Source organism: Pecten maximus, chromosome 1 (assembly GCF_902652985.1).
Source record: "Pecten maximus chromosome 1, xPecMax1.1, whole genome shotgun sequence".
NCBI classification, from domain to species: Eukaryota; Metazoa; Mollusca; class Bivalvia; order Pectinida; family Pectinidae; genus Pecten; species Pecten maximus.
In genome coordinates, this window is record NC_047015.1 from 8,466,546 (window position 1) to 8,489,662 (window position 23,117).

General features: G+C 38.2%; 1 protein-coding gene and 2 long non-coding RNA genes across 4 annotated transcripts; 1 reads left to right on the forward strand and 2 right to left on the reverse strand.

Annotated features, from left to right (window-relative positions):
• Nucleotides 1-858: 858 nt before the first annotated feature.
• LOC117323919 lies at nt 859-4,332 on the reverse strand. Of its 2 annotated transcripts, none has more exons than XR_004531861.1 (2): nt 4,275-4,332; nt 859-3,945 (listed from the first exon to the last, which is right to left on the reverse strand). It is a non-coding gene; the product is annotated as an uncharacterized LOC117323919 (long non-coding RNA). The 2 variants fall into 2 exon arrangements; XR_004531860.1 differs by lacking the exon at nt 4,275-4,332 and adding an exon at nt 3,993-4,137.
• LOC117323913 lies at nt 3,738-5,310 on the forward strand. The gene is made up of 3 exons (XR_004531857.1): nt 3,738-3,807; nt 3,870-3,939; nt 4,022-5,310. It is a non-coding gene; the product is annotated as an uncharacterized LOC117323913 (long non-coding RNA).
• A 428-nt stretch (nt 5,311-5,738) lies between these two features.
• On the reverse strand, nt 5,739-23,062 carry LOC117323925 (D-beta-hydroxybutyrate dehydrogenase, mitochondrial-like). Its single transcript, XM_033879462.1, has 7 exons — nt 22,947-23,062; nt 22,372-22,618; nt 18,202-18,396; nt 17,821-17,973; nt 14,139-14,332; nt 13,613-13,849; nt 5,739-6,456 (listed from the first exon to the last, which is right to left on the reverse strand). Exons 2-7 carry the CDS (start codon nt 22,589-22,591, stop codon nt 6,361-6,363), a joined length of 1,095 nt encoding a protein of 364 aa, XP_033735353.1. The 5' UTR covers nt 22,592-22,618; nt 22,947-23,062; the 3' UTR covers nt 5,739-6,360.
• Between the last annotated feature and the right edge of the window lie 55 nt (nt 23,063-23,117).

The window sequence follows — 23,117 nt, forward strand, 5'->3', positions numbered from 1 at the left end:
TTCTAGTTTAACATAGTGATATACAATGTGATGTGAGCTGTGTACCAGTACTTTTGTCAACATTTGCTGTACATCTTGTATGAAAAGACGAGCAATAAAACAAAAGTGTATGCAGGAATACATTTGCCAGTAAATCATTCAAAAAAAATTCTAGTTGTAACTTGTAATGTCTGACTAACTTCAGACAATAGTTGTATCATGTAATATCAGACTAACTTCAGACAACAGTTGTATCTTGTAATGTCAGACTTATTTCAGACAACAGTTGTATCTTGTAATGTCAGACTTATTTCAGACAACAGTTATATCTTGTAATGTCACAGACTAAATAACTCCATTATACTTTTGATTGTAAGCAGTTAATGTTAACTACATTCCAAATTTTGATATGATAGCACCAACTTGTCCATACAAGACAATAGCGGTTTGAAAAAAACAAACCAATTAATGTCACATAAATTGTTCATATGTCATCTACACGTAAATAATTGTGAATAGTTGGCATAAATACAACCGAGGGTATATTTATTGAGTTGGTATAACATATAGTATATGAATGTAAAGTATCAGTATTATTTCATCTATATTTAATCAACAGAAAAATGTCCTATATTTGTATACAAATGATGCATCTTGGTTTATTATGAAGTTTGATTTTAAGGTTTTGATGTGTGTTTTGCTTGGAATCTGAGTTTGACTTTTGATAAGTGATTAGTAGAAATCAACTTTGAGACAAATAAAATGAGGCTTTTTACTACAAATAATAACCTTAGTTAGTGTCGGTACTATAAATACAGATCTGAACATTTTTTTTATGATTTCTCGTGTACATGTCAGATTTAAGTTTCTGTAAAGTGCTTTTTTTTGGAGCTTTGAATTTTGCATATTGCTACAGGAAATTGTTGTTTTGTTATAAGATATCTGTTCTTGTAACCAGAAATGTTTTTTTGTCTTCCTGTTGTGTATCAGTCCAGGGACTGATTAGGATATCGTAAGAATAATGTGGCGGACATGTTGTATGTGTTTCCCGTCAGTTTTGTGTGCCTTCACCTGTAATTGTGATAAGAGAAGGTCCAGATTATATGTGACTACGCATACATATGCAATCAAATCTGTTGTATTTTTTTAAGGTCACCTGAGCAAAGCTCAGTGACTTTTTCCAATCTGGTTTTGTCCGTTGTCGTTTGTCGTCTGTCGTCCGTCATCCATTGTTAGTTAACATTTTCACATTTTTGACTTCTTCTCGAAAACTCTTGAACCATTTTTAGTCTTCCTACCAGAGAATGTGACCAGAGAATGTTCCAAGGCCTTGCTAAGGGATTAAAAGTAGGTCAAAAATAAAAATCTCAAATTGAATAACTTTTCATCATATATGAAAGAACATGATTCACTGAAACAGAATGTGCAAATTTTATGATCATCAGATAGAAAAATACAGACATATAGGGGAAAAAAAAGCAAAGTGTTTCCCGCCAAATTCAAAAATTGCCCAAACTTGCATATAAAAGTTTTCTGTTCCTTTATCTATACATAGGAAGGCTTGATTTTTGGCACATCGATAGCTTGCCCGAGTTTCCTCTGGCCCTGACATCGTGTCTGGTGAAGGTCCAGAGCTCACTACTATATGAAAACGTGGAATTCTGACAACATTTGGTGTCGCTAAGATTTTGGTGCAAATACAATAAAATCGGGTATGACACAACACCTACCTTACATATATAGATAAATGATATATTGATTTACCCTTAAACACCAATTTCGTTCCATATCATTGTTCATTTCCGTCCCTATAGACCCTTGCTTTACACTTGTACAAATTTCACAGTGTCGGAGAATTCCATGTTTTCATATAGTAGTGCGCTCTGAGCCTACACCAGACATGGTGTCTGGACCAATGGAATCTAAGGCTAATCGATAGCATGTATGGTTTAATTGCTACAAATATGATGCTTATCATTGACCTTGACCTTAATTCAATTAAGGTCTTGGGGGTCAAATGATGAAAACAAAAAAATTCAAAATTCTTTCAAAATGGTTTATTTGGGTCACATTTTAAAAAACCTGCTCGTATGAAGGTGTGTGCAAGTTTTAGGTCAAATAATCATAAATGACTCGGATATCACACTTTGAAAAATGTTTTCCAGACAAAATTCAAAATTATCCAAAAATTGCAATTCAGATGATTTTTCTTTCATTGCTGTGACACACCACAAATGATAATTAGCCACATTTACAGCATGAGTTGCAGGTTTCTCAAATATTTCTCCCTGGAGAGGTGCTGAACTATGTTTGATGTAGGAAAATCACATTTTAATGAAAATTAATCAAAATTGGTTAGAATTATTATGAGGGGCAAAACTTTACTGTTATTTATATAGGAACTATTTAGAAATTCATTGTAAATACATCAAAAAAATAGTTACATGTTTAAGACTCAGGTGACCATTAAGGCCCGTGATCACAGCTACAGAAATCTATAGCAATATATGTATAGTAACTGGGTCATCATGCCCTTAAATGTCCTACAAGCAAATTCTGTCTTTCTCTTAGAATTCATTTACCATCTATCTATTGATAATTTACAAATGGTGAGCCCACTGTATAGGAAGGCGTACACAATCTAAGACATCCATATACTTGGTAGTAGTTGTGGTCTACGAAAGAGCAATACCGCCATCAATTATACACTTATATCTGATGATATTTGTTTCTCTGTATTCAAGAACCCATAGCATAACTGTAGTTATTTTTAATATAGGTGTATAATTGATGGCGGTAATGTTCTTCTGTACAGATCGCATTGTCACACTCTTCTCCATCTAACTTGTATACAATCATAGTGTCCTTTTAACATAATCTTGTACCACTTAAAATGTGTCTGCTGAAAGTGTTTGGGATCTTGTTCTACATAGAGAAAATAGGTCCTACAAATGTATGATATGTTTTACTAAAATGTAGGATAAGTTTCTGTAAGTTTGATAATTGTTTTTGTGTATTACAATGATAAATTGGTGATTGTGAAATCATATTGGAAGTCGTAAGAATTAAGAGGACAACATTACACCAGTTTGAAGGTTTACTGTACATGATATAATCGCTGGTGTACCTTATGTATATGTACAAGTCCTTTACAGGTGTTCAATGGTATTGCGGGTTCAATGGCCAGAAAATTGTGTTTATGTGCAGGCCTTACAATGTGTTGTGCATAGATTTGAACATTGATTTATTCAAATTTTTTGTGACTTTCATACATTAGCATATTTATGAATCATTTTTGTTCCCATCAGTCATTTTGTCATATTTTCAAATGGTCCAGTACTCCTGATCAATCCATTAACATTATTGACACTTGGTTACCTAGCTTAAGGATTTCAGTAAATATGATTAATTCTCTGTAAAGCATAATGACTTTACACTTCTAGCAAATAACAATTCAAGACAGCTGGTTACTGGGGACAATAGGGATTGGGCTGGGTAATGAGGACTATAGGGATTGGAGGTAGACCTGGGTAATGAGGACTATAGGGATTGGAGGTAGACCTGGGTAATGAGGACTATTAGGGATTGGAGGTGGACCTAGGTAATGAGGACTATAGGGATTGGAGGTAGATCTGGGTAATGAGGACTATAGGGATTGGAGGTGGACCTGGGTAATGAGGACTATAGGGATTGGAGGTGGACCTGGGTAATGTGGACTATAGGGTAGACCTGGGTAATGAGGACTATAGGGATCAGAGGTAGACCTGGGTAATGAGGACTATAGGGATCAGAGGTAGACCTGGGTAATGAGGACTATAGGGATCGGAGGTAGACCTGGGTAATGAGGACTATAGGGTAGACCTGGGTAATGAGGACTATAGGGATCGGAGGTAGACCTGGGTAATGAGGACTATAGGGATTGGAGGTAGACCTGGGTAATGAGGACTATAGGGATTGGAGGTGGACCTGGGTAATGAGGACTATAGGAGGGACTTGGTACTGAGGACTAGGACCTGGGTAATGAGGACTATAGGGATCGGAGGTAGACCTGGGTAATGAGGACTATAGGGATTGGAGGTGGACCTGGGTAATGAGGACTATAGGGATTGGAGGTAGACCTGGGTAATGAGGACTATAGGGATTGGAGGTTGACCTGGGTAATGAGGACTATTAGGGATTGGAGGTTGACCTGGGTAATGAGGACTATAGGGATTGGAGGTTGACCTGGGTAATGAGGACTATTAGGGATTGGAGGTGGACCTGGGTAATGAGGACTATAGGGATTGGAGGTGGACCTGGGTAATGAGGACTATTAGGGATTGGAGGTGGACCTGGGTAATGAGGACTATAGGGATTGGAGGAAGACCTGGGTAATGAGGACTATAGGGATTGGAGGTGGACCTGGGTAATGAGGACTATAGGGATTGGAGGTGGACCTGGGTAATGAGGACTATAGGGATTGGAGGAAGACCTGGGTAATGAGGACTATAGGGATTGGAGGTAGACCTGGGTAATGAGGACTATAGGGATTGGAGGTAGACCTTGGTAATGAGGACTATAGGGATTGGAGGTAGATCTGGGTAATGAGAGCTATAAGGATTAGAGGTAGAAAAGGTAAAATTAGTCAATGAGAAATTGTTTGGTGTCAAAGCTCTTTTACTAGGCAAACATAGGATTGACAGAATTCATTGTTAGAACAGGAACACATCTTATCGGCCCCTCTTCCAGGGTCAGGAACACACAGCTTCTAGGCCCCTCCTCCAGGGTCAGGAACACACAGCTTATAGGCCCATCCTCCAAGGTCAGGAGCACAGCTTATCTACTCCTCGCCAGGTACACATCTTATAGGCCCCTCCTCCAAGGTCAGGTACACAGCTTGTAGGCCCTCCTCCAAGGTCAGGAACACAGCTTATCGGCCCCTCCTCCAAGGTCAGGAGCACAGCTTATAGGCCCCTCCTCCAGGGTCAGGAGCACACAGCTTATAGGCCCCTCCTCCAGAGTCAGGTACACACATCTTATAAGCCCCTCCTCCAGGGTCAGGTACACACAGCTTATAAGCCCCTCCTCCAGGGTCAGGTACACACAGCTTATAGGCCCCTCCTCCAGGGTCAAGTATACAGCTTATGGGCCCCTCCTCCAGGGTCTGGTACACAGCTTATCTTCTCCTTGTCAGGAACACAGATTATGTGCCCCTCCTCCAGGGTCAGGAACAAAATGTGATGGTTCCGAGTCCATCGTATAGTAGGGAGGTCCCACTCTATGGCCATTTAGTTTGTCTTGTTTTAGTTGTTGTGATTTTTTTGTTGAAATAAAGAGGCCATTTTCAGTACATAATGTGGTATTGTTGTATCTTTACACACTAACACTCCACACTTGGCTTCTTCTTGGAGATAATGAATGCTCGAATTTTCAATACACATATAGACCTCTTTTTAACAAACTAAAACTACACATTCAAAGCACTCTTTCAGGATAACTACATGTACATATGTAATAAGATTTGTGTTAACTTCATGTATATGTATAATTAAGAATTTTTAGGTTATCTGATCCGAAGGGTCAGGATGACCTATAGTTATCATGCTTCGTCCGTCGCTGTGTGTTAACTTTTCACATTTCAAACTTCTCAAGTTCTACCAGTGGGATTCAGCTCTAACTTAACTGAGATGGTCCTGACCAAGTGTTATTTTTCGGTTCGGTTCAAAATCTAAGATGGCATCCATGGCATCCGTCTTGAAAAACATTTTAAACTTCTCCAGTACCATTGGTGCCATTGAGCTTGAAATCGGTTTGGATATTAAGGAAGGGGAGCCAACAAAGTGTTGTTATTTTTCAGCCTCGTAAAAACTTTGACACGGCAGCCACTGCGGCCATTTTTAACACGATTGTGCAATCATGGTTCTCCTAACAACACCTATTTCAAACTTCTTCCCAACTTCTACCAGTGGGGTTCATCTCTAACTTACCTAAAGTCATCCTGAGATAACCAAGTGTTGTTATTTTTCAGCTCCCAAAATCCAAGATGGCCGCCATGGCCAACAGTGCCACTATACTTGCTACTGAGTATTTATACTACAATAGTACAAGGGTCTTTAGAGTTAAGACCCATGGACCTCGATCTTTTTACTATTAGTATCAGGTATGGTATGAAATTGTCTCCCTTCCTGATAGTGTGTGGGTTGGTGAGTTTGATACTGCTCACAGTGAATGTAGCATGTCTATTCATTATTTTGTACTTTATTACTCGGTGATGTGAACATCAGTTCTATCATTGTACTGTTTCCTCTGCACTAAACGTCAAACACTGGGAAGAGTATTATCATCCTTGGTCCATTGTTATATAGACAATACTCTTCTCTATGTCTTTACTTCTTTAGAAAATTAACTGCCTTTTACAGGAATACCAGATGAATAGACCTTGTCAATGAGGAAATCTGTAACACATGTTGGCAGTAGGTCCCTCAGCCTGGCCAGGACCTGAATGTATAGAACGTTACAGGTTAGATATGGACCTGAATGTATCTGACGTTATAGGTTAGATATGGACCTGAATGTATCGGACGTTGTAGGTTAGATATGGACCTGAATGTATCGGACGTTATAGGTTAGATATGGACCTGAATGTATCGGACGTTATAGGTTAGACATAGACCTGAATGTATAGGTCCGTACAGGTTATACATGGACCTGAATGTATAGGACGTTATAAGTTAGATATGGACCTGAATGTATCCGACGTTATCAGTTAGACATGGACCTGAATGTATCGGACGTTATAGGTTAGATATGGACCTGAATATATCTGACGTTATAGGTTAGATATGGACCTGAATGTATCGGACGTTATAGGTTAGATATGGACCTGAATGTATCGGACGTTATAGGTTAGAAATGGACCTGAATGTATCCGACGTTATAGGTTAGATATGGACCTGAATGTATCTGACGTTATAGGTTAGATATGGACCTGAATGTATTGGACGTTATAGGTTAGATATGGACCTGAATGTATCGGACGTTATAAGTAAGTTAGATATGGACCTGAATGTATCGGACGTTATAGGTTAGATATGGACCTGAATGTATCGGACGTTATAGGTTAGATATGGACCTGAATGTATCTGACGTTATAGGTTAGATATGGACCTGAATGTATTGGACGTTATAGGTTAGATATGGACCTGAATGTATCGGACGTTATAAGTTAGATATGGACCTGAATGTATCGGACGTTATAGGTTAGATATGGACCTGAATGTATAGGACGTTATAGGTTAGATATGGACCTGAATGTATCGGACGTTATAGGTTAGAAATGGACCTGAATGTATCGGACGTTATAGGTTAGATATGGACCTCAATTATATGACGTTATAGGTTAGATATGGACCTGAATGTATCGGACGTTATAGGTTAGATATGGACTTGAATGTATCGGACGTTATAGGTTTGACATGGACCTGAATTTATCGGACGTTATAGGTTAGACATGGACCTGAATGTATCTGACGTTATATGTTAGACATGGACCTGAATGTATAGGACGTTATAGGTTAGACATAGACCTGAATGTATCGGACGTTATAGGTTAGATATGGACCTGAATGTATCGGACGTTATAGGTTAGATATGGACCTGAATGTATCGGACGTTATAGGTTAGACATAGACCTGAATGTATAGGTCCGTACAGGTTATACATGGACCTGAATGTATAGGACGTTATAAGTTAGATATGGACCTGAATGTATCGGACGTATATAGGACGTTATAGGTTAGATATGGACCTGAATGTATTGGACGTTATAGATTAGAAATGGACCTGAATGTATCTGACGTTATAGGTTAGATATGGACCTGAATGTATCGGACGTTATAAGTTAGATATGGACCTGAATGTATCGGACGTTATAGGTTAGATATGGACCTGAATGTATAGGACGTTATAGGTTAGATATGGACCTGAATGTATCGGACGTTATAGGTTAGAAATGGACCTGAATGTATCGGACGTTATAGGTTAGATATGGACCTCAATTATATGACGTTATAGGTTAGATATGGACCTGAATGTATAGGACGTTATAAGTTAGATATGGACCTGAATGTATCGGACGTTATAGGTTAGATATGGACCTGAATGTATCGGACGTTATAGGTTTGACATGGACCTGAATGTATCGGACGTTATAGGTTAGACATGGACCTGAATGTATCTGACGTTATATGTTAGACATGGACCTGAATGTATAGGACGTTATAGGTTAGACATAGACCTGACTGTATCGGACGTTATAGGTTAGATATGGACCTGAATGTATCGGACGTTATAGGTTAGAAATGGACCTGAATGTATCGGACGTTACAGGTCAGATATGGACCTGAATGTATCAGACGTTATAGGTTAGATATGGACCTGAATGTATCGGACGTTATAGGTTAGATATGGACCTGAATGTATCGGACGTTATAGGTTAGACATAGACCTGAATGTATAGGTCGGTACAGGTTAGACATGGACCTGAATGTATCGGACGTTATAGGTTTGACATGGACCTGAATGTATCGGACGTTATAGGTTAGATATGGACCTGAATGTATCGGACGTTATAGGTTAGATATGGACCTGAATGTATCTGACGTTTAGGTTAGATATGGACCTGAATGTATCGGACGTTATAGGTTAGATATGGACCTGAATGTATCGGACGTTATAGGTTAGATATGGACCTGAATGTATCGGACGTTATAGGTTAGATATGGACCTGAATGTATCGGACGTTATAGGTTTGACATGGACCTGAATGTATCGGACGTTATAGGTTAGAAATGGACCTGAATGTATCGGACGTTACAGGTCAGATATGGACCTGAATGTATCAGACGTTATAGGTTAGATATGGACCTGAATGTATCGGACGTTATAGGTTAGATATGGACCTGAATGTATCGGACGTTATAGGTTAGACATAGACCTGAATGTATAGGTCGGTACAGGTTAGACATGGACCTGAATGTATCGGACGTTATAGGTTTGACATGGACCTGAATGTATCGGACGTTATAGGTTAGATATGGACCTGAATGTATCGGACGTTATAGGTTAGATATGGACCTGAATGTATCGGACGTTATAGGTTAGATATGGACCTGAATGTATCGGACGTTATAGGTTAGATATGGACCTGAATGTATCGGACGTTATAGGTTAGACATGGACCTGAATGTATCGGACGTTATAGGTTAGATATGGACCTGAATGTATCGGACGTTATAGGTTAGATATGGACCTGAATGTATCTGACGTTATAAGTTAGATATGGACCTGAATGTATCGGACGTTATAGGTTAGACATGGACCTGAATGTATCGGACGTTATAGGTTAGATATGGACCTGAATGTATCGGACGTTATAGGTTAGATATGGACCTGAATGTATCTGACGTTATAGGTTAGACATAGACCTGAATGTATAGGTCGGTACAGGTTAGACATGGACCTGAATGTATCGGACGTTATAGGTTAGATATGGACCTGAATGTATCGGACGTTCTAGGTTTGACATGGACCTGAATGTATCGGACGTTATAGGTTAGATATGGACCTGAATGTATCGGACGTTATAGGTTAGATATGGACCTTGATGTATCGGACGTTATAGGCTAGATATGGACCTGAATGTATCGGACGTTATAGGTTTGACATGGACCTGAATGTATCTGACGTTATAAGTTAGATATGGACCTGAATGTATCGGACGTTATATGTTAGATATGGACCTGAATGTATCGGACGTTATAGGTTTGATATGGACCTGAATGTATCGGACGTTATCAGTTAGATATGGACCTGAATGTATCTGTCGTTATAAGTTAGATATGGACCTGAATGTATCTGTCGTTATAAGTTAGATATGGACCTGAATGTATCTGACGTTATAAGTTAGGTATGGACCTGCATGTATCTAACGTTATAGGTTAGATATGGACCTGAATGTATCGGACGTTATAGGTTAGATATGGACCTGAATGTATCCGACGTTATAGGTTAGATATGGACCTGAATGTATCCGACGTTATAGGTTAGATATGGACCTGAATGTATCTGACGTTATAGGTTAGACATGGACCTGAATGTATCGGACGTTATAGGTTAGATATAGACCTGAATGTATCGGACGTTATGGGTTAGATATGGACCTGAATGTATCGGACGTTATAGGTTAGATATGGACCTGAATGTATAGGACGTTATAGGTTAGATATGGACCTGAATGTATCGGACGTTATAGGTTAGAAATGGACCTGAATGTATCGGACGTTATAGGTTAGATATGGACCTCAATTATATGACGTTATAGGTTAGATATGGACCTGAATGTATAGGACGTTATAAGTTAGATATGGACCTGAATGTATCGGACGTTATAGGTTAGATATGGACCTGAATGTATCGGACGTTATAGGTTTGACATGGACCTGAATGTATCGGACGTTATAGGTTAGACATGGACCTGAATGTATCTGACGTTATATGTTAGACATGGACCTGAATGTATAGGACGTTATAGGTTAGACATAGACCTGACTGTATCGGACGTTATAGGTTAGATATGGACCTGAATGTATCGGACGTTATAGGTTAGAAATGGACCTGAATGTATCGGACGTTACAGGTCAGATATGGACCTGAATGTATCAGACGTTATAGGTTAGATATGGACCTGAATGTATCGGACGTTATAGGTTAGATATGGACCTGAATGTATCGGACGTTATAGGTTAGACATAGACCTGAATGTATAGGTCGGTACAGGTTAGACATGGACCTGAATGTATCGGACGTTATAGGTTTGACATGGACCTGAATGTATCGGACGTTATAGGTTAGATATGGACCTGAATGTATCGGACGTTATAGGTTAGATATGGACCTGAATGTATCTGACGTTTAGGTTAGATATGGACCTGAATGTATCGGACGTTATAGGTTAGATATGGACCTGAATGTATCGGACGTTATAGGTTAGATATGGACCTGAATGTATCGGACGTTATAGGTTAGATATGGACCTGAATGTATCGGACGTTATAGGTTTGACATGGACCTGAATGTATCGGACGTTATAGGTTAGAAATGGACCTGAATGTATCGGACGTTACAGGTCAGATATGGACCTGAATGTATCAGACGTTATAGGTTAGATATGGACCTGAATGTATCGGACGTTATAGGTTAGATATGGACCTGAATGTATCGGACGTTATAGGTTAGACATAGACCTGAATGTATAGGTCGGTACAGGTTAGACATGGACCTGAATGTATCGGACGTTATAGGTTTGACATGGACCTGAATGTATCGGACGTTATAGGTTAGATATGGACCTGAATGTATCGGACGTTATAGGTTAGATATGGACCTGAATGTATCGGACGTTATAGGTTAGATATGGACCTGAATGTATCGGACGTTATAGGTTAGATATGGACCTGAATGTATCGGACGTTATAGGTTAGACATGGACCTGAATGTATCGGACGTTATAGGTTAGATATGGACCTGAATGTATCGGACGTTATAGGTTAGATATGGACCTGAATGTATCTGACGTTATAAGTTAGATATGGACCTGAATGTATCGGACGTTATAGGTTAGACATGGACCTGAATGTATCGGATGTTATAGGTTAGATATGGACCTGAATGTATCGGACGTTATAGGTTAGATATGGACCTGAATGTATCTGACGTTATAGGTTAGACATAGACCTGAATGTATAGGTCGGTACAGGTTAGACATGGACCTGAATGTATCGGACGTTATAGGTTAGATATGGACCTGAATGTATCGGACGTTCTAGGTTTGACATGGACCTGAATGTATCGGACGTTATAGGTTAGATATGGACCTGAATGTATCGGACGTTATAGGTTAGATATGGACCTTGATGTATCGGACGTTATAGGCTAGATATGGACCTGAATGTATCGGACGTTATAGGTTTGACATGGACCTGAATGTATCTGACGTTATAAGTTAGATATGGACCTGAATGTATCGGACGTTATATGTTAGATATGGACCTGAATGTATCGGACGTTATAGGTTTGATATGGACCTGAATGTATCGGACGTTATCAGTTAGATATGGACCTGAATGTATCTGTCGTTATAAGTTAGATATGGACCTGAATGTATCTGTCGTTATAAGTTAGATATGGACCTGAATGTATCTGACGTTATAAGTTAGGTATGGACCTGCATGTATCTGACGTTATAGGTTAGATATGGACCTGAATGTATCGGACGTTATAGGTTAGATATGGACCTGAATGTATCCGACGTTATAGGTTAGATATGGACCTGAATGTATCCGACGTTATAGGTTAGATATGGACCTGAATGTATCTGACGTTATAGGTTAGACATGGACCTGAATGTATCGGACGTTATAGGTTAGATATAGACCTGAATGTATCGGACGTTATGGGTTAGATATGGACCTGAATGTATCGGACGTTATAGGTTAGATATGGACCTGAATGTATCGGACGTTATAGGTTAGATATGGACCTGAATGTATCGGACGTTATAGGTTAGATATGGACCTGAATGTATCGGACGTTATAGGTTAGATATGGACCTGAATGTATCGGACGTTACAGGTTAGATATGGACCTGAATGTATCTGACGTTACAGGTTAGATATGGACCTGAATGTATCTGACGTTATAGGTTAGACATGGGCCTGAATGTATCGGACGTTTTAAGTTAGACATGGACCTGAATGTATGTGACGTTATAGGTTAGACATAGACCTGAATGTATAGGTCGGTACTGGTTAGATATGGACCTGAATGTATCGGACGTTATAGGTTAGATATGGACCTGAATGTATCGGATGTTATTGTTTAAATACATGTTCGTTTGCATAACCATGCAACTTAAAGATGCGTCCTCATATCCACACAAACTGTTTGACACCTATAAGGTGCGTCCCTACAAACAGTTTAACTTCAATAAGATGCGTCCGTAAAACAGTTTGACACCTATAAGATTCGTCCGTACAAACAGTTTGACACCTATAAGATGCGTCCGTACAAACAGTTTGACACATATAAGATTCGTCCGTACAAACAGTTTGACACCTATAAGATTCGTCCGTACAAACAGTTTGACACCTATAAGATTCGTCCCTACAAACAGTTTGACACCAATAAGATTCGTCCGTACAAACAGTTTGACACCTATAAGATGCGTCCGTACAAACAGTTTGACACCTATAAGATTCGTCCGTACAAACAGTTTGATACCTATAAGATTCGTCCCTACAAACAATTTAACACCAATAAGATGCGTCCTTAAAAACAGTTTGACACCTATAAGATTCGTCCCTACAAACAGTTTGACACCTATAAGATTCGTCAGTACAAACAGTTTAACACCAATAAGATACGTCCTTAAAAACAGTTTGACACCTATAAGATACGTCTGGCATAAATAAGTTAGCACCATTGAAAGGTTTAGCATCAATAAGATGTGCATGATCTTACATAGGGGAGATCTGTTATTTCCTCGGTTAAGCTTCAGACTTTTAACAATTTCCCAACCTGTGGTATATAAACTTACACAGTAGTGGTCCACTAGGCCGTTACTACCACCGATTAGGTACCGAGTTCGAGGGCGAGTATTGAGGAGGGCGTCCACCATTGCGTCAGTAATCGGGTCCAGGGTGGGTGCACTAGTAGACGATATTTTGGTGGCGTTACTGTATTGTGTCTCTAGGTAGTCCTGTCCGTAAGTGCCTCTCACTTCTTCTGTTGCCTCCGTCCACATCGTGTCGAAGTCTCGACGCATTACCCGTAACTATAGCAGAAAAAACTAAGTTTTACATGTTGATAAAACGTTTCTGCTTTCGAGAAAAATCCTCCATGAATCCAAGAAAATTGAAACAGATTCAGAATATTCGTACTTCGCTATTGCAAACGTTCTTAATTTAGTGATTTCCACCATACATGACATATTTCTCATATTCGAGAATGGAGGGAAAGAGTGTGAATCCTTCTACATTGTCCTGGACTTAACATACAAGACGCGGTTGCATTTTTAAAATTGTTTGATTTGTGAACATAATTCGTTCCGTTCTTCAACTCACAGAAGCATCGTTCAACATTCCCGTTGCTCCCCCGAAATTCCCGGGCTCTATGAGAGCAACTTTCACGTCAAATTTGATCATTTCAAGGCGGAGAGCATCCGAGAAATTCTCTCCGCCAAACTTGGTGATTCCGTAAACAGAATGGGAAGGCATCGGCAGCCTGCCCTGGACGCTGGTCACATTCACAACTCGTCCTGACAAAGGGAAAAGTATTTTTAATTCTTAAAGGTATCTCTATGTATAATACATAAATCAATATATAGGTCATCTCAGACGACTCATTGCAGTCACCTCTTGTCCATCCTCCGTCTGTAAACAACTTTCGTTTTCGACTTCTTCTCGATAACGAAGAGGTCCAGGGTTGATATTTGGCCAGTAGCATGTCAAGTTTGTTCAGACGAATGATCATGGCCTTCTTTCAATGTCACAGGGGTCGAATGTGTAAATGACATTCCATAATTAAGAGGCCTAGTGTCATGATTTTTGTTCAGTTCAAATAATTTGCTTGTTTTCAGAGTTAAGTGTAAATACTCCAGGAATACTTTGGTAACCAAATGATTGTTCAATTTACAATATTTTACATTATTGCAGCATTGTTTCATTTTTTTTTCATTGATGATGTAAATACATATATATCAACAATTAAATTTGCATTTGATTTGGAATAATTACTTAATCTTAAATTCATATTGTTTCACTGTAAAGAAATTGTATATTTTGTACATTGTATTTTTTCATATTGATTAACGTTTTTCTGATTTGCACAGATAATTGAGTTATTGTAGCATTATTGTAATGTTCTTTAAAAGTTTATCTGCTTCAGGTTTAGTTAGTAGGAATAGCTTTTGTTTATATTTTTTAATAGATTTGAATAGTTTTTCATTGTATTGTATTTTTTTTCTTATTTGTTATCATATAACACTATATAGATAGGTTATTGCAGAACTATTGTAATATTCTTGTAAAATTGTAGCTGTTTCAGGTTTAATTAGTACAGATTATCTTCGAATAGCTTTACTTGTATTGTTTTTTTCTTGTTTTTTTCCAGATTTGTTTAGATTATCATATAATTACTCTATAGATCAGTTATTGTAGAAGTTATTGTAGAAGTTAATCATTAACAGAAGAGACGGACGCAACCTTTCACATGACGGCTTCATCTAAGGACAGATTCGCTGAAGTGGTGGCAGTACCTTCTTGAAATGTTCTTATGCCGACATTCTACAGTGCCAAGTCGTCACTTTATCAAGCTCGCCGTAAGCAGACACAAGCACTACCGAAGACCATGGCCGACATCAACATGGACGGAAGATGGACAAAGACCTCCACTGGTGAACCATTCCTGCTTTTTGTTTTGACGACGGTGAAGGCAGCAACATAATTCTCGCATTCGCTACATCAGAGAACATCGCCGACCTTGCAGCTGCCGACGTTTTTTTCAGTCGACGGCACTTTCTATACATGTCCTTCACTGTTTCATCAGATATACAGCATCCATGCACAGATTGACGGCGTCATAACTCCTATCATCTACGCACTACTTCTCGAAAAGAGCCAGACCATCATCACCCGATTCTTCACATTGCTGCAGGAACACATGACTCATTTCCACATTCGCCACTAACCGACTACCGTTTTCGTTATCTTTGAAATCTCCGCTCACAACGCCATCAGAAGTGTCTTCCCTGACATCGACATTAAAGGCTGCTTCTTCCACTTTACCCAGTGTATATGGAGAAAGGCCCAGTCAACCGGACTTCAGATGCTGTACCGTGACAACGATGACATAGGACTCCTCGTCCGCCGAGCTGCTGTGGTGTCACTCATGTTGAGGACCCTGTCTTGCCGATCACCGACTATGTGGTGGAACAGTGGATAGACGGGGACAGACAAGCATGGAATCATCTCCTGACCGAAGAACCTCGCACAACTAACCACCTCGAAGCCTGGCATGGAAAACTGAAGAGGCGAGTGATACACGCACATCCAAATATCTTCACCATTATCAAGATCGTCAAGGACATCCAGAGCTTGAATGACATCGAGGGATCAAGAGAGATGCTAGAATCCCGACCTAATCCCGGAAGAAGAAGTGCACATCGACTGACGCCTGGTAACATTGAAAGACCGTCGACACCCTGACCTACGCCTTGGTCAGAAACCTCATTGAATTTTCAAAGCAGCGTTTTCTCTACGTTAGTGCTGTCTTGCAACTTATCTATAAAAGTCTGTAAATTTATTATATATTTTTCATTATACTAAAGTAATAAAAACGATGTAATTTAGTTTGTTGATAAGGTATATTATCATTTTTCATAAAAATAATAGTCAGATACGATTTAAGATTAATTTACTTTACATATACTGTAACTTATAACAATGCTTATTTTTTAGTTTTAGTTACGTTTTATATGATATAGTTTTAGCGCACATGGTCCAATGTGAGCATATGCCATACCGTGGCGTAAGGCGTTCGTCCGTCCGGCCGTCCGTCAACAATTACCTTAGTTTCTGATTTTTAATTTGTTTTTGATATACAATGTATATAGTATAATAATGAAATATATACATGTAGTTAGGCTTAGTGCTTTGAAGATTCGATTTTTTGTTTATTATATATATTGTCATTTTATTATTGCTAGTATATATATATATAATCTATATGATAGTGCTTTAAATTTAGAAAACTATATCTGATATATATACCCGAGTTGGCCCTATTTTTTTTACCTGTGTCAGTATTTCATAGTGAAACAGACTATAATTTAACTTCAAAGAACTTCCTACAGTAACACCTTCATTTATCTTTACATAAGTTCGTGTTCGGGGAATAAGCCAAAAAATATATATGCCGTGGTATATAAATCTAGGTCAAATGGGTATAATGCCTCAAAATTAATGTCAAATCTTTTCACTGATGAACATTTTGTTATGTAAGGTTGGTCGGAATTAAGCAATGAGTAAACTGACAAAGTTCAGATCACTTGGTCGAAGAGGTCAAGGTGAAGCTGAAGAAGCAGCCTTTGATGTCGATGCTAGGGGAGACACTTCTGATGGCGTTGTGAGCGGAGATATCAAAGTTAACGAGAACGGTAGTCGGTTGATGGGGAATGTGGAAGTGAGTCATGTGGTTCCTGCAGCAAGGTGAAGAGGTCAAGGTCATAGGGTCAAAGGGCAGGGTCATATGTTTGATGAATTACATTATGAACATCTTATTATGGCTTTATAAAGCAAAGTAAGTTATAATTGAGCAAGTAGTCGACTGACCAAAGATCAAGATCACCGGGGCAATGGTCAAGGTCAATAGGTCCAAAGTTCAAGAACAAATTTGAACCCTCGCTGGCTGTTATTTAGGTATTAAGGTTCAGATAACATGAACTGAAGCTAACAAATGGAGGTGGAAACAATTAAGAGTCATGGCATAGTACATGGAAAAGTAAAATTTGCTTGCATAGCGATATGGGAAGATGCATTCTTGGAGGTTACACGGGATATATTGCCACACGACTAGGCCCTTCCTGATTATCCGTGTTCTACATCTCCATCTCCAATATATTACAAATCTGCATAACGGACGATACTAATGGTTCATACCTTAAAATATATATACAAAAAAATAAGAAACAAAGTTAGATAAGAAACAGCAGTTTTAGGTGTCAATGACGTGACGTACAAGACTAACCTTTGGACTTGCGAATCAGGGGTAGAAATGCCTTGGTTACTCTGATCATTCCAAAGAGATTGACCTCCATGATTCTCCCGTACATTTCCATTGTACAGAACTCTACGTCGCCAATGTGGTTAATCCCTGCGTTGTTCACTAAACCCCACACGCCTACGTGATAGTGAAATCCGCACGTAAAGATTTATTTTAATGTTAAAGAAGCATGTTAAGTTCGAATGTGAAATACAATGTATATTTAAAAAACATGAAATACGTTATGGCGACTCTAATGATTGGGTAACATCACAATACCGTTATATAGAGGCATTAAAGCTACTATATAACGTCATGTTAATCCTTATACATGGTGGATATCTGTTGATGACTATATAATCCTACCACATTTCGTCTTCGCGCTGTGAGCAGACACATAATCAAGTGCTTTTCGGACGCTGTCGTCACTGGTGACATCAAGCTGTATGACGTGTAATCGTTTTGATGCATGTTTCCTTAAGTCCGACGTTTCCCGGAGACATCCGGCGTACACTGTCAGTCCCAGACTCGCTAGTCTCCGTGCAAGTGTGTGACCGATCCCTGAAACACACGCGTAAGTTAACGCACATTATCAGACGTTAGCATTTAATCTGTCTGAAGCTTGCTAAAAAGGGTGACCTCGACCTACTTTTAATGTCACAGAAATAAAATGTATGAAGATCTTTAAATAACGTTTTATCATTGACTTAGATACAAGGTCATGATATTGGACCAGTAACGGCTTAGAAGTTAGAAGCATGCTGGGATGCAAACCTGACAGGTTTGTTCAAGTGTATGACGAACTACTTTTTAGGTCACAGGTATAAAAACGTGTATTTTGTTTTTAATAAGAGGGCTAGGGTCATAATGTTGGGCCAGTGGTATGCTGAGATGAAGTGTAAATCTGTTTGAATTGAACCTTTTAAATGCCTCTTGTTAAAGCGTTATCGTCCTTTGTTTAAGGAAGTCAACCGTCATCTCATTCAGTGTTTCGCCTATCTCTTTAAATCGTAGACATTTCCATCATCAAAGTAGTTCTGTTTTCTGAAGTGGCCTTTTTCAGTTTACGATTCTTCTCAATATACTCCCAAAATGGTACGCATCGAAACACAATAATGCATGTTACTGCTGCCTATAGTTGACCCCAGTAGTCTTCAGTCTGGGAGTTTGTCCACGTTCAGTGGGTCCCATCTTAAGCTGGCGTCGTCATTATACTGCTTTAACATCATCAGCTATAACCTACGGATAACAGAGTTTAATACTACCGCCTTTGTAGCCTTTACGGATTGTTTAGCTGCATATATCAAGTTGTATGCTTGATAATGATCAAGGTTTCTTTACATTAAATGAGGTGTTCGACAGGGGGACCCTCTTTTCCCATATCTAGTTATTTTAACTGTTGAATTACTAACTAGTTCCTTAGAATTAACCGTGAAGTTCAAGGTCTTACCAATGATCTATCTGAGTACCTATTAAGTCAATATGCAGATGATACACAAACACTGTCTTTGAGATGATGAACAATCTCTGAAGGAAACTTCGTTACTTTAGATCTGTTTGCCGAGTGTTCTGGATTAAGGTTTAGGAAAAACCCCATGTAGTTTGGCTAGTGGTAAAGCGGGGTTATGTGTGAGGGTGTGCGTGCGTGTGTGCATGTGTATGTATGTCCGAAATTAATTTATGCGATGTAACAAAGTGTGTGACCTAATAATTAAGTATGTAAAGAGAGAATGAAATGATCTTTAAAAAAGAATGAAATTCAATAGATTGAGAATAAATGTAGTTTTGTGTTGTCCCGACAGTTCATTGTATGATGCAAATATAATCGTAAATAACATATGACCTGTACCTGGATGGTGTTGCATTACAAAACTTTGAGAACATTTTGAATTAAATCACTGAAAAACTATTAAACCACTGAAAAACTATTTAATCACTGAAAACCTATAACATCACTGAAAAACTATTAAATCGCTGAAAACCTATTACATCACTAAAAATATATTAAACCACTGAAAAACTATTTAATCACTGAAAACCTATAACATCACTGAAAAACTATTAAATCGCTGAAAACCTATTACATCACTAAAAATATATCAAACCACTGAAAAACTATTAAATCACTGAAAAACTATTAAATCACTGAAAAACTATTAAATTGCTGAAAAACTATTAAATTGCTGAAAAACTATTAAATCACTCCAAAAACTATTACATCACTGGAAAACTATGAATCACTAGAAAAATTACATCGCTGAAAAACTATTACATCAATGAAAATACTATTTACATTATTAAAAGACTATGAAACCACAGAAAAACTATTAAATCACTGAAAAACTATTACATCATTAAAAAAAACTATTAAATCATTGATTTTTTTTTTTTAAATCACTGAAAAACCATTAAATCACTTGCTGCTTATTGATCTTGGAAACACAGGTCACGGTTATCAAGACTATATATTATACCCCTTGAAAACTAAATAATTTCATTTTCATCTGTTTAGGGTGAGGCAATTCGGTACATAAACAGCGAGGTCCAAAATAACATAGCAAGTTATTACAATCCTCTCTGGTGTAATATAATTAGAATATTGGATTCTATAGAGCTCCACTAACAACTCAGTCAGAAATAATGTCACAATCATTATGGTGGAACAGTAACATTAGGATAAACAAACTGATTGTATTAACCGTGGTACATAAAAATGCATTCTTCTTTAAGACTTCGTTAATGACACAGATTAATTTATGGGTGTAAATCAAGTTAAACATCGATATCATGCCCAAATATAATTCGTACCGTAGTACGGTGTACCAGCATCTATCACAAAGTCATTGAGAAATATAATTGAAACATAAAAGAAAAATATTGATGTACAAGAAAACAAAACAACATAACAAATGATGGGAATGTACTTTAAACTTCCCCATAATATAACAAATGACAGATGGAAGATGTACTTTAAACTTCCCAGTGATATAACAAATGACAGATGGAAGATGTACTTTAAACTTCCCAGTGATATAACAAATGACAGATGGAAGATTTACTTTAAACTTCCCAGTGATATAACAAATGACAGATGGAAGATTTACTTTAAACTTCTCAGTGATATAACAAATGACAGATGGAGGATGTACTTTAAACTTCCCAGTGATATAACAAATGACAGATGGAAGATGTACTTTAAACTTCTCAGTGATATAACAAATGACAGATGGAGGATGTACTTTAAACTTCCCTGTAATATAACAAATGACAGAAGGAAGTTGTACTTTAAACTACCCTTTAATATAACAAATGACAGATGGAGGATGTACTTTAAGCTTCCCTATAATATAACAATTGACAGATGAAAGATGTACTTTAAAGCCACATACTCCCGAAGAAACATACATGAATGTTTGAGCTTTTTACAATTATCGGACTTGATACATACCTAACAGACTATCGTGAATCAGAAACTGAAGGAAAATGTGTATTTATGAAAGTATACGGGGAATTCCCAAAAATAATAACTGTGGCTGCCGGACCAAGTTTCCCTGAAAATTAGTCCCACAATGCAACGGCGGGTTTTACAGTCCATACAAAATGGCGGAACGCTGAAAGTGTGGACCTGCGAAAACGCAGACAGACCCTACCAAAAAAAAACACACAAAAGTGAGTGGAATCGGCAAAAGCCGAGTATTTCCTTAGGAAAGGAAATGATTCGTTGGAACTTAGCTAGAGAAGAAAAGGGAATAGACTCGAATTCCGATTTTGCCGGACGTCTATTGGATTGCTGGTTAGCTTTTGAACATTGTAAACTTCACCGATCTAAAATTTTATCGATGTTTTGTTGCATGCATATTGCTACATTTTAAAATTAAGTATTTAAATGTAAACTATGTTTGATTATTTTGTTCAGGTACCTGAGTATTACGTGAATATTATGTTAAAATGTTTAAATGAAAGCATTATTAGGCAAAGTTCACGTATGCTCGATATGTAAACAACGGCCATGTGTGCAGTGCACGTTGTTATAGCCTCGTTCTAGGCTCCGTGACAAATTTCGCGTTAGATATAAATGCGGCGAGTTATTTTTATACACTGATGTCTCAAGGACTCCCCCGGTCAAGCGTCCAGGCCAGTGGTCATTTTAATGTTAGGAGAGCGTGAATGAGCATCTTAAATTGCCATTAATACATTGTGTGCAACTAGAATTTTAGGTTGTTTGGGAGTATATGGCTTTAAGATGTAATATAATGTTGTAATAATTGTCACGTACCCCACTGTGTACCAACATGTGAACAACTAAAACTAAAACATGAACAGAAAATATGAATGGTTATTTAACACAACCAATAAAGTTACTGCTAGTGACGTTTCGATAAGAGGTCCGTTATCTTCCTAAGTCTGGGGAAGACACAGACCTGTTATCGAAACGTCACTAGCAATAACTGTATTGGTTGTGTTAAATAACTCTTTATATAGCTTTCCTTACCAACCTGAAAAATATGTTCCACAATGGATAAAAAAAGAACTCGCCTGTATCACACCCTGTAATGACGACTCCCTGGCCGTTGACATCATGTAGCTTTTTCTTGTAGTTGTTTAAGATACAGTAGCAGGTCGTGAGGACGATGATTAATATCCCCAGTAGGAGTAGGTAGGTCCCATACAAAGCAAACGGAACCAAAACCAGTGCTGCCAAATATGTCACTTCCAGATATTGGACACCAATCATGTCGGTGAGCATGCCTGACATCTTTGAAGCAATTTGTTTTCAGAATCCCTAGTAAAATGTTTAACAAATCATCTAGCATATAAATAGTTGTGTTTTGGTGGTCATTAAATTACTCTGCTGAAATGTTACATAGAAGTGTCAATGTCGCCATTTTCTGCTTCTGTCCTATATAAAACATTTACGTGCAATTGTCACCATGGTAACCCAAGCTTTTCGACACTGAAATGTTTAGTAAAAGGTCCAATATAATCCTTAATAAAATCCTTTCAAGAACGTGTGTTTGGGCGCGTGCCGCATGGCATTATCATTTGCTAAAAAATCAAAACGTAATCATCATTTTTGTATGTATAATGTCACATTCGCCCCTCGAACATACCTTCGTACTAAAAGTAAGTGATCTTCTGTCCAGTTTTGATGTTTATTGTCACATTCGCCCCTCAAACATACCTTCGTACCACTTCTAGGTGGTTTTCTGTCCAGTTTTGACTGACGTGTGTCGATGTAGAAGTGTTACGTGGTCGGTACTATCTCCAACTGACCATGGACG